The 20,757-nt window shown below is 39.8% G+C and overlaps 1 protein-coding gene across 2 annotated transcripts; it reads left to right on the forward strand.

The window, feature by feature from the left end:
• The first annotated feature begins 802 nt into the window (after nucleotides 1-802).
• rnpc3 (RNA-binding region (RNP1, RRM) containing 3) lies at nucleotides 803-20,431 on the forward strand. Of its 2 annotated transcripts, none has more exons than XM_030399113.1 (16): nucleotides 803-874; nucleotides 1,442-1,598; nucleotides 1,682-1,729; nucleotides 1,854-1,963; nucleotides 2,142-2,231; nucleotides 4,854-4,965; nucleotides 5,664-5,732; nucleotides 9,128-9,270; nucleotides 9,525-9,650; nucleotides 10,033-10,175; nucleotides 12,760-12,927; nucleotides 15,281-15,375; nucleotides 15,600-15,658; nucleotides 17,530-17,662; nucleotides 19,859-19,936; nucleotides 20,082-20,398. In XM_030399113.1, the coding sequence occupies exons 2-15, from the start codon at nucleotides 1,446-1,448 to the stop codon at nucleotides 19,925-19,927; spliced, it is 1,518 nt and encodes a 505-aa protein (XP_030254973.1). In that variant the 5' UTR covers nucleotides 803-874; nucleotides 1,442-1,445; the 3' UTR covers nucleotides 19,928-19,936; nucleotides 20,082-20,398. The 2 variants fall into 2 exon arrangements, with proteins under 2 accessions (XP_030254973.1, XP_030254974.1); XM_030399114.1 differs by having other exon boundaries at nucleotides 871-874; nucleotides 20,361-20,431.
• Nucleotides 20,432-20,757: the final 326 nt, after the last annotated feature.

The following is a 20,757-nucleotide window of genomic DNA, read 5'->3' on the forward strand; positions in this document are numbered from 1 at the left end:
ATTGTAATGCACATAATACATGTTTGTATTATTGGATAAGAAAGTACACACCAATAAAACCTTGTTAACATTATAATTTCATGTTAAATTCTGTTAGTGTTATTGTTCCAGATTGATCGCTATGTTTTCAACATGTTTGTTCATGAATTTGTTCGACAATTTTTAAAGTTGCATTGCAGTTCCTCACTCGGACACTGGATGGCGGTCACAATCATTTACTTATGAGGAAACAACAAATTTAACAGTTTATATTAGTACTACAGATAGATGTGCGCTGAATAACAAAAATAATAGAAAAGGGATGAAATAGATGTTTCAGATCAAATTTACTGTATAGACAAGAGACAGACAAGTGTAACATTAAGAGTGTAAGAAGACTTTCTTTGTTTATCTGTTTAAAAAAAAAAAAAAATTATCTAAATGTTTCTGAAATAATTACGTCAATATCTAGACTACCCCGCCGTCTACCATTTCATAATTATGCCCATATTCCCGCCCTCTGGTGGTCACAGTGAGGAACAACAACTGAATGTCTCAAGTAAGACACAATAGCATTGCTTTACTTCCGGTTATTGCTTCAAAATAAAAAACTTACCACTAACGCGACCACCATGAGGCCTCATTATGTCACGTGAATATGTTTGTCAGTAACATCAAGTAACTTGTTTAGTTCCTCGGTACAAATGTAATAAGATCAGCAGGACGGCTAGTTACCGTGTGTACTGCTTCATTGTGGACAGTGCGAGTAATCCTCCAGTCCAGAAGATGGCGGTAATGCGCGTTGCTATTTGTCACCCGACAGTAATCACAGAAGAAGAAGAGGAAGCGGGCGGAAGTGGATTTGTTTACTGGCTGTTGCAGCTGCTGCAGGCAGGTATGATTTCAAAGATACCACTTGAATTAAAATGAATTGTTCTCTCAAACGTTTAACTGTTTATACTAGTGGCAGCTGTTTTATATTTCAGACTCAGAGGAAGACTTAGAGTTCGCAACAGAAGAGTAAAAAGGCGGAGGAAGCTTGGGAATTCGCTGCACGTTAGCTTCGTTCAGCTAGTTAGCTAATGTTGAAGTTAGCCCGGTAGAGTTGTAGCAGCACTGTTATTTATGCGAATAACTTGCTATTTAAATCAGTCCTGATGGATAAATGTTCACATCTCATGTAACATGACTTCCGATGTTTTAGAAATCGGATATTTGACATAATTCGGCAGTAACGTTAGTCTTTTTACGAATGGCGCACGTTTAACAATACAGTAACGTTCACAACTTGCAAAAGTGTTTGGCAAAGCGTTTCAAAAATATTTATTATTATTTTTGAATGCAAGTCGACAGCAACAAGTTGTGACAAGAAAGATTAACCAACTGGCTGGTTGTGGGCATGTTTTGTGTTTGTTTCTGTGATGTGTAACTGTAACTCCTCTCTCTGCCTGCTTTCCTAAAGGGAAATGGACAAGAATGAAGACCAGGTCCAAACAATCAGCAGTAAAACTCTGCTGATCCGTCACTTACCAGCTGAGTTCAGCCAGGATGAGAAAGAGGACCTCTTAAAGTATTTTGGAGCCGAGACAGTCAGGGTTTTCTCCAACAGGGGCCGTTTGGTAGGTTGTGCCTCAGAGACTTCACCTCTTGAAATGCATACAAGTTGCTGTCCAGTCTGAACTGGCTTTTTCTATCTCCACAGAAACATGCAGCCTTTGCAACCTTCGGGAGTGAGAAGTCAGCAGCGAGAGTGAGTGACTGATGTAGTGTTTGTTATTGTAAGAAATATGAGTCGGCATGATTTGTGTGAAGTAGCTAATTTTGTATCGTAATCCGTTCTGTATGACATTCAGCCCCCCTCACTTCTTTTCTAGGCTCTAAGCAGGCTCCATCAGTTAGAGATTCTTGACCGTACGCTTGTAGTGGAGTTTGCAAAAGGCCAAGATGATGTGACGGTATTAAAGGACCCACCACTGTCTAACAGGTATGTTGCTTGAATCATATGAATTAAGAAACACAGATCTTAAATTCTTTCATAGTAAAAAGAAAAAATCACTCTGCATCGGTATGAACATACAGTATTGCAAACCAAGTTAGACATGATCAAAGATGAAAGCTGCAATCGAGCCATTTTTGTAACATGTACCATCCTTTTTCCGCAGCGGTAAACATGTTGGGAAAGTACAGGAGAAACGGGAGACCAAACAGCCGAATATTCCCCTCATAGAGACTGGCGTTGCACCTAGTCTTGGGTGAGTGTTGCATGAATGTCCATCCCTATGCAGCCTTTGACAGCGTCGGTGTGATATGAGCTGATCTCTGAATGAGATTAGGAATGCTGTTGATCTGCTTCGTGTTTGCTAAATGATTCTGTGAGGCCAAAGACACTTGAGACCTTCCTAAACTGATATTTGAATCATGCAGAGTGAATAGGTTAGTATGTCATTCTCTAACACATTATACTGAAGACATCATCTTGAATTCTAGTATTTGCTGTCGCCTGTGCTGTGAGGCAAGTACATATACTAATCAACTACATTATGCAGTTGAACGGACTTACCTCATGCACTTAAGTATGTATGTGTGTATGACACATGCTCTTCAAACCTGGTCAAAGTGTTGTCAGTGTAGGTGTGTAGTGGCTGCCCCGAAGGCTAGCTGACAGCAAACCTGGATGAGAATCTGAGAGCTGTAGTCAGGGGCTGTCACAGGCCCTGTGTCCAATTAGATGGTCAGGCTGCCACTGAGTGCCTGACAGGCCGTCTGTCCTGCCAGTTGGTGGGACCAGGTGGTTTTTGATACCTCTTGCTCCAATACTGACAGTCTGTCCTGCCTTGTGCTAAAATTTGGATCAGCCCTTAGTGTCTTCTCTCTCCTGATATGATGCAGTTTGTTTTATTATGTGTTTGTTGCACAAATCAATACTACACTGATTGTTATTGAAAGCCGTGTAATGTGAATAAATCAAACAATGAATCTTTAGAGATTTCTTGATTGGATTGCAATTAAGTGTGAGCAAATTAAAGATTTTATTCTTGTCATCGTGTGGAGCAGTAGAGAATTCTGGTGTCTGACAGTTGAAATGCTGAGACATTTTCATTCTGACAAGAATATATTTTGGGATATTAAAAAATAACTGATGTCGTAAAGTAATATTCACATTAATGTGCAAATATTGATTTTTTAAATTGGTTTTATGTTTGGTTGTAGTGATTCCGTCATCACATTAAAATACTGCATAAGTTATAAATCATGAGAGTTCACTTCAGTGATCTACTACAAGAAACCAAATCAATCTGAAATGCATTGAGGCTTATAGCGATTGATTCAAAACTACTTAATATGTTCGATGGGGGTTTGTCATTGTCTTTGTTGGTGACTAATGTCAGAAACTCTGCCGTTTATAGAAAAGACTGGTAGACCAAGACACCAAGACATATTTCCATATCTCTTGATAAAGCTGCAGTTAAGTGTGCACACTTTGGAAAACTGCGCTGCAGGACTATAGGAACACTGCTAATGTGTCTAACCACCTGTTAATGCCAGTCAGCATTTCTGGCAGGAAGCGGCCACTAACAGAAGTTTGTGTTTGTAATTTAATACATAGTTAAATAAAGCTCCTAAGATTTTAATTGAGAATCTGTTCAATGTAATAAGTGGATAGGAATGTAGTTAATCCGCTGATTCCAGTAACTGACATATCAAGGTACATCATCAGATCCATGCCAAGATGTATGAAATTCCGTTATCTGTAAAAAAAAAAAAAAAAAAAAGAGAGAGAGAAAAAGATTTGGCTTGATTTGTAACGTTGCTTACAGGAGCCCAATCATAACACAGTTCCTCAGTAACAAGCTAATTCCAAAATGTTGCCATTTAGCTTCTATTTCCTCAGCAAAGAGCTTATTCCATGAATTCACCATTTAGCCTGTTTCCTCAATAATCAGCTAATTTAAAAGTTTACCATTTAACCACTGCATTTGAAATAACAAGCTCATTCTGGAAATTGTGCTGCTTAGCCACTAGTTCCTAAAATGTACTTATTGTTCATTAGTTACTCAATAACAGTCGTACTCTAAAAGTTTACTCTTTGGTCATTGGTTTCGGTGACGGTATCGAGGAGCATCTTGTCGGACTGGGACAACTACATTACTAGATTCCTGAATTTAAAAACACAGAACCATACAACATTGCATCTTCCAAACCAAAGTTTTTGTTGAATCAGACACTTCTTTTGGTAAAGTAGATTATGACTGTTACTGCAGCTTATTAAACAACAAGAACAATTATGGAAATTATTGTATTTGTTTAATTGATTATTTTCTTTTTTCATGTTCCTTTCAAATATTGTGTTATTTTTTTCTATAGCATGTTATTTGTAGAAAAAGTAGTGTATAGTATCAAACAGTTATACAATTTAGGGTTAAGTTAGGGTTATTCCCAGCCAGCAGGACTGACTGCTGACAAGTCCCTTGTCATCTAGTTAAGTAGCAGATAATATATTATACACATTGCATCCCCACCTTACTTCTTTGTTTATTTGGCCTGAGTAGCTTTAGATTTGTTCTCTCCTGCCACACTGAGTCTCGGTTAATGAAGATTATTTTTACATGAGGACAAGCCTCAGTGCTGACATGGCATGCCGGTCCCAATGTCCCTTAATGGCTGGATTTTACATTTTGTTGGCTGAGTGCTTGTCATCTAAAGAATAAACTACGTGGCTAAAGCTCACCGGCTGGGCCACATTTTCATGTGTCTCCATTATGTTGACATATGTTGTGATTTGTTCTGTGAGGCCGTATTTAAGGCAGTGAGTTGCGGCTACAGAGTTCCCCTTTGAGTAACTTTGTCTTTTCCTCTCGCTCTCTCTCCCGCAGGTTGAAATTTCAATCCAATCCCACTTTGAAATATTTATACCCGCCGCCGTCTAATGGCATTTTGACAAATATAGCGCATGCCCTCATCAGCGTGCCAAAGTTTTATGTTCAAGTGAGTAAATACTGCTTCTTTGATATTATTTTAGTTTTTATCCAGCACCTGCATGTCTCTGATATGCAGATGTTCCTCTGTGTGTATGTTTTTGTATTTTGGTGGCTTTTTATACTGTCTCTGTTTCACACCTTCCTTATTTGGAAAGTGTGAATTTATACAGAAAGAAATGCAAATGTGACAGCATTTCTAGCCTTCAGATTTATATTGTGAAATGGAAATACGATTCCGGAATAAGTGTCCCAGAGGTTTTTGAACTGCATCCAACCTCTTAAAGATCAAACAGCAAACATTTGCCTTTTAAATTTCAATTTTGGGAGCTAGTATTAATAATAAACCATAAGTGGGAGGCATGAGTTATGGGTTTAACATTTCCCTGGGAGCCGCGCTGCCTGGATTTTTCCATTGCTGCTACTTCCGGCGTTGGCGTCTTGGTGGTGCTAGTGTGTTGCGGAGGAGCTGCCTCCATGCTCAGCCTCACCACTGGAATCTCACTTCAGCCTCAATCTCACCTTGATCCCCGTATTTTAAATGAAAATGCAAAAGCCTCGCAATCTGTTTTACATATGGAGCCCGAGTTGCAGGCTGCCTGTTTGAGAGCAGCAGTATATTTATATTACCAGCTCCCACCCAGCCCGTGGTTTGAATCCTGAGATTCAACTCTCACTGTTGTAATACTCGTATCTCCAATTATACAGGTACTGCATCTGATGAACAAGATGAATTTGCCATGTCCCTTTGGCCCTGTCACTGCCAGACCTCCCTTGGTAAGCATGCATACCTTGTTTTCGAATGATGAATAAAAGGACAATGGCCTGAATGGTTTAAAGATGGAGATAAGTTATTATTGTTAAACGAGAAAAACTGTTTTAATGACAAGGCCCATTTTTATTTAATATTTAGATTCAATTAATGTTTACAAGGAAGGAACCCTGCTGAGACTGCAGCTAATTCATATTTTAATTGTCATGTATTCTGTTAATTAATGTCTTGATTATCAGTTAGCTGTTTGGTCAGTAAATGGTGAAAAGTCAAGAATATCTTGTTCACAACCCAAAAATATTCTGTTTACTGTCATAGAGGAGTAAAGAAATATAATTATAATTAAAGCTGCAAGCAGCGTTGAACGGGCCCTCGCAGTCCACGCGCGTCGGAGCCTGCTGCCGTCGATGCATGCTGCCGCCGGGGCTTGCTGCCGTCGGGGCTTGCTCAAGCAACACCTTCCGCTGAGGAAGTCGTTGCTTTATAATTCGGTGGCCTGCTATTGTCGGTGTGAATAATGTACGCTGAAGTCAGAAAAATTGTGTGAACTGCTGCATAATTCCCCGGACAAAGACTGAGTCGATGGTCTGAAATTTTTTTTCCTCCGGTGAGGGAGGAGGGAGGAGCGAGACAACCGCATAAGTGATGATGATTGGCTCCCTAACATTGAGTGAGAGTTCTTAAGCCAATCAGTGGCAATGTTCGGTTTACACACAAGCCACACACGCACACAGCAGCCTCACACACTCAAACTAGCAGAGGGGAACTGCGGCTATGGCGAGTCCGGAGGGAAAGTTGATGTTTTCAAAATGGAAGTACAGACACTGTTTTAATCTCATTTGTCCACGTCCATTGTAAGCAACTCTGATCTAATGAAGCATCTCTAAAAGGCACACGCTTCTACAAAACTAACACTGGACAAAACTCTGTTGCTGACGCTGTTGATGATGATAGCAGGCCAGGTGTGGCTAACGTGTGCTTTAAAAACTGAATACATGCCCAATAGTTTGAGGTCTTCTGACTCTTTAAAAGTTAGAATGGTGTGTCTAGCTCAAAGTATGAGGGATAAGGAGAGGTTGAAGGTCGATGAGTTTTGAAGAGGACTTGAAGATTTCCCCATTTACTTTCCATTCAAAATGATTAGACTGCGACCAGAGCGCCATCTAAGGGCCGATTTGCACCAAATTTTACACAGACCATCAATAGGCGATACCACACAATTATGAACATTTATGTGATAATCGGATACTATTTTGTAAAAATATGCAAGATTGACTGTTTTCAACACAATATGCAGGAATTTGTCATTTTATATTTCAGGCATTTTAAGGCCTATCAAAATTCTTTTAATAACTTTTTGTCAGGAGGGTCCACAGATGCTTCACGCAAAGTTTGGTGCAAATCACTCAAATTACCTAGGAGGAGTTCGAAAAAGTAGGTTTTTCATTTGTCGCGATTTTGCAAATGGAAAGTTAGCGCGAAAGTGGGCGTGGCCTACACCAAACAATTCAGCTGAATGCAGGGAACTCATAGGGATGAGGTTTAATAATATGCAACATATTAAGTGGGAGTTATGAGCCAAAAACGCTTTTGCATCGAAAATAGCGCCACCTGGTGGTCATTTTCGGTGAGTGAGTCACAGGGGCCATTCTATAGCACCTTTATGAATTTCATTTCCATAAGTGTTATGGTGTGGGCACAGGGCCAATTATACAATTAAAGTGACGCCAGAGCGCCACCTAGTGGCGGATCGGTAAACCCTTTGTCAGATGTCCTCAGGAGGGCACTGACAATAAATGTACCAAGTTTCGTCTTATTCCGATGCACCGTTGTGGAGAAATAAAATACATCAATTTAAAGAGCGCCACCTTGTGGTCATCGCCTAAAATTTTGCACAGGGCCTCAGGGGCTCATGGGGAAGTAGTATCCTGAGTTTCATGTCATTTGATCTGACTACTGTGGAAATATCCAACACTTCCTGTTTTGAGCCAAATCTGCAGGAATTTGTTATTTAATAACTTCAAAATTATTTATTTTAATTAGAATCCTTTAATAACTTTTTGTCAGGAGGGTCCAGAGATGCTGTGTGCCAAGTTTCGTGCAAATCGGTGAAATCGCCTGGGAGGAGTTCGAAAAAGTAGGTTTTCGACATTTTGCGACGTAGCGAAAAAAAACGGTAGGCGCAAATGGGCGTGGCCTATACCACCAGATTCAGCACAATCCAGTGAACGCGTGGATGTAAGGTTTTTGAACGTGCGACAAAGTATATGGGAGTTATTAGCCAAAACGCGCTTTCCTTAATAACAGCGCCACCTAGTGGTGGAAATTCAGGACGACAATAGATTATAAAATTTTTCGCCAGGTGTGACTTATATTCCAAGTTTGGTGAGTTTTGGGGTATGTTCAGGCAGTGAAAAATGCGATCATTTTGGACAAAGGAAAAAAAAAAGAATAAGAAAAATCAGAATAATCATTACAATTACAATAGGGACCTCGCAGGTTCCCTGCTCGGGCCCTAATAAAATGACCTGGACCATTAATTCATTATCAAAATAATTATCGATTAATTTAGTAGTTGACAGCCAATCAACCATCATAGCTTTAAACTCAACTGTTGAGGTATACCAGCTCTGTGAAGTTTACTACTTGTTACACTCCTCTATTGTTATTGGTGCAGGTAATATTTGACCACGTCGCATAAGTCTCAAAATGTTGCGATTTAAGAAAAACTATGATAAATCAGCCGTGATAGGAAACAGGCGGCTGGGCATGCTTTAATATCTACAAATGATCAATGCTGCTGCTTGCAAACTAATACTCACTTCCTAAAGCCTGATTTATGCTTCTGCGTCGCGGCGTAGCTACGTAGTCTACGCGGACCCTACGCCGTAGCCTGACGTGCGCCTCCAAAAAATCCTGACTACGCGTCACGTCGACGCGTCGAGACGCGAACGGCAAGGACTGTGATTGGTCTGCTCAGAACGTGATTTCCGGCAGTTGCTTTTACAGTCAACAGTATAACAACACCGCCACCGCATTTGTTGTTCAATATCCACGGGCTCTATCTCCAAAAACACCCACTCCATCTCAGTTGCCATTGTTTACTGTCTGACCGGAAGAAAACCAAGGAATCCGATATGAACCCCCCGAAACCAAACAAAGACACAGCAGCACCCCCCTAGCCGCTTGGCGGAACAACGCGTCCCCTCGACGCAGAACTACGAATGCTCAATGACGGCGTAGGGTCGACGACGTAGCTACGCCGTCGCCGCGACGCAGAAGCATAAACCAGGCTTAAGCGTTGCTTAGAAGGTACCTTGGCAGAGAAGATGCTCATGAAATGTTTCAGTTGAACCTGGAGGCATCTGTAAGCTAAGCCATGTTGTTTTGTTCCCTGCAGTTTGAGTATCTGCCTCCTGCGCCACCCATCCCCATGCCTCCTCCCTTCCCTCCCGACTGCCCCCCTTTACCAGAGGAGGAGATGGAGCTGTCCAGTGGCGAAGAATCCGAGTACGAGAGTGGGGACGACGAAGACAAGGAGAGGTGAGGTGCACGTAACTCATCGAATTCAAGAGGACTCGCCTCTCCATAAACGTGTTCTTGAGACAAAGGAATTTCATTTCGTTTTGCATCATATTGCAGCCGCCAGTCGTGCCGGCATGCTAATGTGTCATTCAGAAGTAATAATGTTTCTAGAAACACAATTGGCTTAAAGGGAAATGTCTTTAAATTCCAGCGGGTGGGCGACGGTTTATACTTTTCTTCTGCCCTTATTCCCTATACTTGCTTTATTTCAGGATTGTTCGTCTGATGGGCCTGGTCAACCAAGCATGCAAAAGACCCCTGAGACCAAAAACGGCTTCAAAAAGAAAGAAGCCCAAGATCAAGGATCTACTCTATGCTCCCAAACCAGACTCTCAGAGGTACACCAAAGGCACTCATGCATGTCACAGTCCTTACGCACAGCTCATCTCGAGACAGTATTCACAGGCAGCTAAAAAGTAGTACAAAAACCTCCAGACAATAACTCTTCCTCATAAAGACAGCCTTGTGTGGCTCAGAGACTTATTGTTTCAGCACCACACACGCACACACAAACTCCCTTAATGACAGACTCTGTTTCAAAACTATAAAAACATACACACCTCGGTGTCTCCTGGCTGCATGTGTGTGGACTGGGAAATATCTGTGGTTGACCAGACCAAAATATCCCTGCCGTTAAGCCGCTCAGGAGCCGGGTTTATTGTGGGATACTTTTTAGAGGCTGCTGTTTAGGCCGGTTGTGATTGTCTTTGCTGTCCTCAGTGCCCCAGTGCTGCAGCCCTCCGATGTGTTTGAGCAGCCCCTCCCCGCCGGCCAGAAGAAAATTGAATTCCATATTTCGGGTCCAGAGGTGGCAGCCATGGTGGAAGGAAGTGGGCCAGGTCAGCATGATGATGAAGGCAGAGGTAAGGGCTCCGCTCGATAGTCACTTTCTGCAACTTCTGATTATTTTTATGTCAAAACCAGAATTATTAGATTTAAAATAATTGATAGCAGAGTAGCTCCTCAGATTTGAGTCAAGGCACTGGAGTTCAAACGTTAGAAGATCCATTTTTATTGATTAATTGATCCACTAATCGACTGAAGTTTTCCTCGAGGTTGCATGACATCACTTCTAAAAGTAAATCAAAGGCAATATCGAATAGGACTGCAACGAACGATGATATTCATCATCACTTACTTGGATGATTAATCATCTAAACAAGTGTCAGAAGAGGGAAAAAAAGCCGTCCCTTTTTTGGCTTGAAAAATGACTGAACTAATTGTCTTTCAAACGACTAATCGATTAATTGACTCATGGTTGCAGCTCTGTTGTTTAGAACAGGATCGCACTGCCCCATTAATTGTATCTGGGATTTCTGTAGTCTATTGAGTTTATAAAATATATTGAAACTCAACACACAATCCATTATAAGATTCTTCTGACTGTAGGATTATTGTCTCAGTGAATCGATTAATCTCCGAGCCCACTAGATGTCGTAAAAAGTAGTGCCTGTAAATGTCTGTTTGTCCAAGCAGCAGTCAGTAACCTGGAAATATTTCTTTAAAAATGATATAAGACACCGAAAAGTAACAAATCTACACACAGTTAAGAGGCTGGATCCAGCAAATATTTAGAATTTCTGATTGAAAAATTACTTGATTGTTTACGCAGCGATCAAAATAGCTGCTTAAATATCCGTCGATTAATCCTCTAATCTTATTAGGTTCAATTGAGATTAATATCCCCACACTTCTCTGTTAGTGATTATTTGTATCTTGGGATGGAACTTGGTGCCAATGCAAATTCGGATCAGGGAAATTGAGCTAAGTTGTCTTAAGGAACACAAAAAAAAAAGTGTGGTAACAGTAGATCAGACAAATACTATAGTGTGCACATACATATGGGGGATTCACTATAAAAAGTGCACTGACTGCTCTTTTTGAGGAAGAAAGGTACTGTAGGGATTTGACGATTACTATACATCATGTTTATTATCACATTGAAGCAGGAGGCGGTTTTTGATACTTCTATTGACATAAGTTAAAGCCATGGGTGAAGTCAGAGCCAAGTGTTACACAGCAGTATATCACAGAAGCAACTCGCACCAAAAAGGTTTTACCATTATCTGTATGAGGAAATGTCATTGGGAGCACAGTCTGTGTTACTTGTCAGCTGTGCAGTTCCCTGTTTGCCTTATCTCCCTTCTCTCTAGCTACAACTTCACTCCCTGGCAAGCCCCTGAGAAGTAAAATAGATCTCAAAGTCAAACACAAAAGATTTCCTAAAGGCAGGGGAAAGATAAACTTTGACAGGTGGCTTTTTGGATTAGCCTTGTTTTGGGATAGGAGGATGGTGTTGGATCCGATAAACAAGCTATTTAAATGAAAAGGGGAGGTGGGGGACAGATAAGGAGGAGGATAATTTTGAAAGCAGTGATCTAGTTCTCTGCCGAGAGTGTATCAGAAAAGCTCCCCAACACTTCTTGCTCCAGTGCACACATACACACACCTTACGTGGATGACAACCTTCCTCTTTCTTTTTTTTTCCCTCCCCGGATTTGTACAGGCTCACTGCTCTTTGTAATTCCATCTACAACGTGTGTGTGCGCATGCATGCGCTCCTCAAAAGTCTGCCAGAGTTATCCTTCCCGGCGCCTTTCAAACTCATGTTTGTAAAGCAGGGATGGATTTTGATTTGATTACAGCTTTTTATTTGATCATACATTCGTGCATACAGCTCACTCTGGAGGCTGTCTTCTGTCAATTATCAGTGGAGACACTTCACACTTTGACATTATTTTTGCCAGTGGATCGCATGTTTGTCCGCAACATTTAATTCATATAGATTATTTTCACAATTAATCGTGTAGTCTGAAAAATTTTAAAATTGTGAAAAACTTTGAAAATCACAATTCCAAAGTGACATCATCGATTCACCAAAGATTCTTCATTTACTGTCATAAATTGTAAAGAAAAGCAGCAAATCCTACATTAAAAAAGCTGGAACGGGCAACATTTTTGCTTTTAAAAAAGACGTTAACAATCTTTATAATGATGTAATTAATTTTATTTCGACCAACTAAGCAATTAATCAACTAATTGTTGCAGTTTGTAATAAGACTTATTGTATTATTCTCATCTCAACCAGTGTGTAACGGTAAGAAATTCTAAACATCAATATATTGAACTGATTGTGACCAAGAGGATTTGCCTCTACTCCCCCATCCTGAGCTTGTTTGGTTTACTGAAAAGGAGAAACATGGTGGAAGTGATTATTTCACCATCTGCCATTGTTAGACACTTTGAAAAACTTCCATCTGTATTTGTGCTGGAGGGAGAGAGTTGTTGTCCTGTTTTCTATCATAAAGCAATTCAGTAGATCCAACTTGGTGGCACATAATGTAAGCTTTTGCCAGCAATATTGCCACAATGAACAGTAACAACTTGATAAGTTGATATGAATGTGTTAAATATAGTTTCCTTAACGCACTCCGTGTCCCTTTTTAGAAGAGCTCAACCGCAGCAGCAGTCAGGAGGAGGCTGAGGGCTTTGGGAAGCTTTACCCCAGCGCCCAGCCATCCCAACAGCAAGACGAACACAGCGACGACGACCAGGATCTCCCCTCAGACGTCATCTCCAGGAAGGAGCTGGAGAAAGGACGGCTGTCGAGAGATGGTAAACAAACAACACCTTTCTCAACCGCACAGTGGCTCTTTAGCAGCTCCGGTCACTCTCAACGAAGAGGTTATAAACTACCAGCGCCTTTTCTCTTTTCTCTCCTTATCTAAATAAATGAATATTGGTATCAGGAAAGTGATCATGTGGTCAGGTTAGAGAAGTGTTAACAATCACAAACAATCATCCAGACATTTTTTCCTGTAAGAAAATGTTTTGTTTTGGTTCTGTGCAATGCACTTCGAGACTGAACAGCAGTGACGATAACAAGCTAAAAAAAAACACTTTTGCAGTTCACATTTTAAACAGCAATAACTGTCTTCTTCCCTAGCACAAATCCTATTCTGTGCTGCAAGAAGATTGGAAGCAGCAAGAGTGGTTTGTTTGAAATGCATATTAGAAAAATTTGGCAGTTAATGTGAGCAGTGAGAGCCATTGTGGCTGAACAAAAAAGAAAAGTGCCAACTGCAGAAAATCTAACTTAACAAAAGAATCTGATAGATCCCTGAGGGGATGAGGAGCTTGTGCCAGAAAGTTTTGCACCACCGTTACCTTTCCAAGATTAAAATCTCTACAGGATGATCAGGACCGAGGGGAGATGTAAAATAGTTGTTTTTCTTTTTGAATGGTAAATTCTGCTGTTGGTAATTAGCTGCTGTCTGTCTTTAGGAGGATGTCCAATGTTGAGTGCCAAACATCAGCAGAGTGACTATTGTGGATTATTATTTCAAGCCATTTCCCTCTGATTGACTGTAGAAAAACACATGAATACAGTGTTATAATCAATATTTTTTTTTTTTGATTGAAATGGAACAAAAGACTGCGTGTGATATGTGAAGGAACCCCACAGAGAAATGTTGCCCAACCTGTCAGTTCCCCTCAGCCTTACTGAGCATTTTAGCATCTTGTTAGTTTCTCCTTTCTCATCAGTGCCATTTCCAGACACAAGCAGCTGTTTTCTGTGTGTAACCCACCCAGCACCGAACCACATACAAAGTTAGTGACGAGCTGTCAAACATAGTATAGAATTTAGCGGCTAAGTAGCAAATACATTCCTCGGGACCCATTAAAGACCAAAACAAGGCTTAAAGGAGAGTTAATATTGTACCTACATATGTTAATGACCAGAAACATGACTCCACTTGAATACAAATTTGGGATGTTAATGACAAATCATTAAACCATTAATTGCAATCAAGAATTGTGACCAATTTAAAAATGAGTTAATAGACATTCAGAGATGGGCATTAAAAAGTATCTGATCACAAATTACAAATACTTGCTTATCAAATATATCAAAATTCAATGTATTTGTAATACAAGTAATGTGTCATTTGAAAGATTAGAAAAGACATTCTATACAAACTGATATTATGACATTTAAGAATTTTAGTAGCCTCAATATTGATTGGTTTTTGTCTGGAAGTTTTTGAAAAGAGACATATCAGAGCTACGCAATTACAATGAATTATTTTGTATTACATTTTTTTTATTATTATTTAAATTTTTTATTACATCCAACGTATTTAATATATTATCAATAATTAACCAGTAATCCATTGTTAAGGCAGCCGGCTAGCAATAAAATACATTTAATCCCTAATGAAAATGTTGTTCCATATCTGTGGGAGATCAAAATGGGCAACTGGTCCATCACATGGAAAACCACAGTCAAGCAACATTAAACAACCTAAACAAATATTTAGTGTTGGCAATGGAGAGAGACACGGAAGGTCTGATATTTTATGTCTCGGTCAACAAAAAAGGAATCATGTAAATTGCTAAAAGAGCTCCTGAACAGACAGTGACCTCCTGGGTGCAAATCTACTATTGATATTAACAAATATAGATCCATTTACATTTATATGTACACTCTGTTAGATGTTGCTTTGAATGGTGATATTGCTCTTGAATTTCATCATCCTACAACCCCTGAATCCACATTAGTGGGCAGTTACATTTCTAACTGCATTTCTTTAATAAAAAATGTAATCGCAAAATAAAAGAGAAGCGCTGAGCTGGAAGTGTGTATTCAATATAAGATTAATAATGTTTTGATTTCCATTCGAGTGCAGCACAAACAAGATGCGATACGTCCAGGTCATGTCTAAAATGAACCTGCTGGTAGGTGTTGGGATCAAACACAAGTTCATTGCTTTAATGTCTGCTCACATCTCCTCGTCTAGTCCTTCAGTCCACTCTGTCTTAAATAAAACATGGAGTGGATGATATTGAGTTGCAATGACTTTGAATCTACCTTTTTGTAGGTATAGGCAGCTCTGTGATGCTTTGCGCTTGTTTTTGAAATGAACCTTGCGTCATGATTTTCTCTTCTTCCCCTCTTTTAAAACAGAGATAAAAAGGATGTCTGTGTTTAAAAATTATGAACCGGGCGAGCCGACCTGCAGACTGTACGTGAAGAATATCGCAAAGCAAGTGGAAGAGAAAGTAAGTGCATTTATAGCACTTGACCCACTTCTGTGTGTTTGTTTCATTGGATATGATTCTTATTCTGTTCTAATGTTATCAGAATTTTGTGATACTAATTGATATTAATGAACGAGTTGGAAAATCCTCCGATCCTACATAATTTCTGCATAGACAATACAATCAAAAATGCATTCGTTGTCATATACTGCCATTTTTCCTGAAAATCCTCATTTGTGCTGCAGGACCTGAAGTACATCTATGGGAGATACATCAACCCTTCGTCAGAAGCAGAGAGAAACATGTAAGTGAACTGCAATCCACGTAATCTTGACTGAACTTATTATTGACATAGGCTTGCGTGTCTCCTCACCCCCCTCCTATCTCCATGAGCTATTTTTGACTCTGGCAATTTGTCACTTTCCCTTGAGAGTTTTAGTAATTCATGCTGACTGTGTGTTGTGTTATTAATAAGTATCTAACCTGACGTAGGGGATCATGAGGGACATTTTTATGTTCGTGCATCAGCAGTACTTCAAATGAATATTCCACCTGAGTCATCAAACCGAGCTTATGTTGAGTAGAGAGGCCAGACACTGAACACAGATGTAGGTGATAAACAGGAAGATGCAGCTCTGCCAGAGAAACAGATTGTCCTCTAATAACCTGTTTCTAAATTGTGGAGGTTTTATTTTTTTTCTCTGATTAGAGTGAATTCAAATGTTACATGCGATGCAAATAAATCCTATCCTTCATCTTACTAGTTTTTATGTGTCTTACCTTAACCCAAAGGTCTGTAGGTTTTCATTTTCACCAAACACAACAGCACACCCTACTGAGCAATTTCTTGCGGAGATGCACTTTGTTGATATTGTGACCAAGGTTTTAGCCAATGTGCGTATATTCAGATGATTCAGGTGATGATTTAAAATCACATCTAAAAATCAATCTACAGTCGTGGTCAAAAGTTTACATATACTTTCAAAAAACACAACACAACATACAGAGAACATTTATATCATGGCAGTTCATCTTTATGTGGTGGAATGAGCGGAACACAAACTGTTTTGTCACAAAAAGTGATTCATGAAGTTTGTTTCAATAGTGAATTTATTATAGGTCTTCTGAAATATGTGATGGATGGTGTCATTTTCTAAAGACATTACACTGTACAATCAATATATACTTAAGAATTATTAGGTAAAGCAAAAAATTTGTGCATTGCCAGTTTGAAAATGCTCAGTTTTCAACATTGCTGTCTCTTGGTGTCGAAATTAGCAAGCGTTAAATGATCTTGATCGACACATACAATCAAAGTTGATCTGAAGGGCCAGAAAAATAAACGGTGACAATATACATTGATATCTGTAGGCATAAAGGAATTCTGTAAACTTTATTTTTCCCACTGCATTTATAGTTACAATTTAGATGCTACGATAAAGTGCTTGAATTTAACTTTTGAACAGCTCTATGAAAGGTGATTCTCCAAAACGTTCAATCTTAAAACGCCTGTGTTGACTGAGAAAGCCGAGCCTTTGCAAACTGATGACAAGCTACCTGGTGAGGTTCAAGTGCTGTGTGACAGTAAAGAGAAAGACTTTCTGTCATATCTAAACTTAATTGTGACACATGAATCACCAATCCACAGCTGTTGTCATTAACCTGTATTCATACCGACTTTTTTGCATTGTGATCATAAATTGGTAATTGGATCAGCCCAGCTGTTCATCCCACTCTTTAGCTAATGTTGACTATGATGTGTTTTTTTTGGTAGCCAAATGAGACATGGACGACAAAGAAGATGTCTTTTTCTATAGTTCAGGTGTTTCACCGGGAGCAGAGGTGTGGAAACAAATATGCTTTAAGCAAAATCTGAGTTTTAAATGTTAACTACTGTTACTTCGTTCATTGATTGTACCGAACAAACAGTAGATGCATTAGAACTTTAGTTGTTTCTCTTAGGCTTAAGTTGCAAATCAGTAAATTAAGTGGCTGAAATAGAAGCCTTCAGATTCATGGTGCTCAGTGACACATGATTAACAAGCACCGTTTTATGTGGTGACAAGAGCAGATAACCTTCGTATGTAACAGCCACACACTCTGATGTTGACTCTGCCCGGCCACAAGCCTTGAGTGATAATGATGTGTCCCTGCTCTGCTTTTTCTTTCCCTCAGGTTTGACATTGTGTTAATGAAGGAGGGGCGGATGAAAGGGCAGGCTTTCGTAGGACTCCCCAGTGAGCAGAGTGCAGAAAAAGCCCTGCGGGAAACCAACGGCTACGTTCTATATGACAAACCCCTCGTCGTTGTATCCTTTTATCCCCTTTTCACGAGAAGAAACAAGGACAAGGATTTTATAAGGTGTGGAGATCCAGGTTATATGTCTGTTTGGTTGGGTTCAGTTACTTGCCGTGTAGAGGAGGACACATGTAGTGGTACAGTATTTTTAATGATAAGTTACTGAGAATAAGCTCTATAAATTAGAGGGATGTCCATTTGCAAACTAGCTAAATATACTTTGTTTTGTGCCGTATCATATATGTAAGATTCATCCCACAAGTAACCATTAGAGAATAAAAGGGAACATTTAAATCTGGTATAAACAACTGCACAGGATCAAATGTCACTGAACATACATGAACAGACCATTAAGAGGTGGGGGTGATTATTAAGTGGACCCCTCCCATCGCAGATGTGTTGTTGGCTTTGGTCCTCCGCGCTTTCAGGAGGATGAGGACTAATTTCTGGCAGCCCCGAACCACCACCTGCTCTTCCTCAGCTCAACACTGATAATTGAACATCAACATTTGAACTTGTCTAATGGAACAAGGCTATTGATTTTGATGGTGTTTTAATGTGCACCCCATAACCAATTAGCCCGGCGACAGCATATTAGCCTCTGAGTTAAAAGAATGAACGGTGATGTCTGCAATGTAATTTACTTGAAGAAGTTATCCTGCATGCAGCTGTACTCCAGGTAAGGTGACAGTGCTGGAGCTAAGAGTGCATTTCGGCCACAAACAGTTTCTTTGTTGGATTATATAAAAAACCAATACAGAGTTGTCATTTAGTCACAGTTGAGCTAATTAAGAGGTGGTTTAAAAGCTTAAAATTGGACTCTTCTGCTGACTGGAGTATGTTAACTTTTAATTTGTTAAGTTTTTGTATGATTAGCCTCATGGCTCAGGCAACCTGAATCAAGTAATGGCTGACTCCGCCACTTATTACAAAAACTACTATATGGAGAGGTAATTACTGATGCAAATAGATTAAACGCTATTGCAGAAAAAACATCATCCATAAACGGTATCAAAATGTGTTGGAGTGCATGAAAATGCATGTGATGAGGTGTAAAAAAAAAAAAAAAAAAAAAAAAAAGCTTTGACGTGTACCAGCACTAAGTGGTTTCTGCATTGTGCCAGTCTTGAATACAAAAGGACGATTTGCTAGTTTATTTTTTCATGACTTTATTTTACTGAAGTAATGTGAAAAATGTTCCTCTGACATGGTTATCTGAAAACACTGCATGTGCGCTGAAAATGATGCAAAAAGCCCTCACACATGCGTGATAAGATGGACTTGATTTTAGGGTTTCCTTCTATCTGGGGCATCAAAAACATCGAGTAAGGTTCAGTCTGGTACAGATGCCTTTTTAAGCAGTCATAGTGAAGAGGACAGCCGGTCCCAGTTTAGATTCCCTGTAATGTTTTTTTCAGTGCTAGCCTGAGACTGCAGTATGTCACTTGCCAGGGAATCCTCAAACAGCCTGCTGCTAAAATTGGTGACCTGGAAGAAAAAAACCTGCACGAAATGTTAATAGTTAAAAGTGTACGTTTTTATACACAGACAGCACTGCAGCGGCAGCCTTTCACACGTGTGGCTCCTCTCTGTTTTTTCAACCTGTCACACCAGAAAACAGTTTATCAATCTATGTGAATGGCAGCCGCAGTCACCGAGTGTGTGAGGCCAACGCCAGAGAAGCGAGGCCCCTCGGTAGTCTTTTGGCATTTATGAGCAAACATCTGCAGCCTTTTCTTAAATTAAATTCATATAAAAACAGCAAGTGCCACGAGGAAGAGGGCCCCTGTGGTATCTAGCAGCTGCATATGAGTAAAACATGACACTATATGAGTGTGATATAAATTACCAATCTGTGATGACCCATCTATGAACCTATGCCCAGAGCTGAAATTGGCTTTTTGTGGAAGTTGTGTTGTTGCACATTTCCTGTGGTACCGTCGGTGTATTGGTAAAAAGAACGTTATACATTTGTTTTATGTCAAATATACGGTAACAAAAGTAGAAAATGTAATGATGCCAGATGAAGGAGTAGATTTGTCGGGTGCGTAGGATCACACTTCAGCTGAGTGTGTAGATCAACTTCCCATACTTAAGAGGCTAACGGTGCTTGCAAAAGAAAATGCTCCATCAAGTGAGAGTAAACCTTTTAACCTGTTTTAATGAAACAATTTGCTGCCGACAGACCTTAACCTTAAATTCACAGCAATTTGCCAGATCCGCAAGACCAAAACAAGACGCTGCAGATACCAAGAGAGGACAGAAACAACGATAAACTCAACAGGTGAGTCCAGACACTAAATCATTTGGGGCTCTGCAGAAGGAGAATATTAAAATTAAATCTGTGCTCTCACGTATAGAACAAGCCTATTTATCTTTGAAATTGGTGTTTTCTTTTTACACTTGTGTTTACACTTTATTTATTCAAGATGCCAAGGCTTGATATTGTGGCCCAGCAGAACCATTTGTATCCTTATTCTGGCATATCCTTTGAGAAAGAGCAAAAGAAAATGTGGGCAGTGTGTTTGTAGTTTTTGTGGCAGAACTGTAATTTGAAACAACTCGACCGTGTAGTGCAGAGCACCGTGCTTTGTTTCTGCAGCTTATTGTATCTTACAAATCCTTTTTATTTTTTTATGGAGACTCTGTAAACCTGTACTGTTTCTGCGTCTCTCCAGCTTCTCTTTACAATGTTCTTTAAATTTCAGGTGATGGTCGTCAGATGTCATCTTCTTCTTTTATTGCTCGAAAAATAAAAATAAATATTTTATTAAAACAACTTCTGTCATTATTTTTTCCCACTTACAGCATCAAACATATGCCACCATTTGTGGGTACACTTCAGTCAAACTATCCTAACTGATTATCTTTAGTCCAAAACTTTAAGTCCTGACAACCGAGTAAATACAGACTGGGGAAGGTATATGAGATCTAGATTGGCTCTGCAGCAGATGGTGGGCTGTCAACACAGCAGAAAAACCACAGTCCTGAAGAGACAGCAAACAAACCAAACAGACTGCAGTGTGTGGGAAATTGCGGGCACTGGGTTAGCTTACCTTTACAATCCCTGGCTGGCCCCATCTGTGTGATTATAGAGAGTAAACG

Source organism: Sparus aurata, chromosome 19, assembly GCF_900880675.1.
Source record: "Sparus aurata chromosome 19, fSpaAur1.1, whole genome shotgun sequence".
Taxonomy (NCBI): Eukaryota; Metazoa; Chordata; class Actinopteri; order Spariformes; family Sparidae; genus Sparus; species Sparus aurata.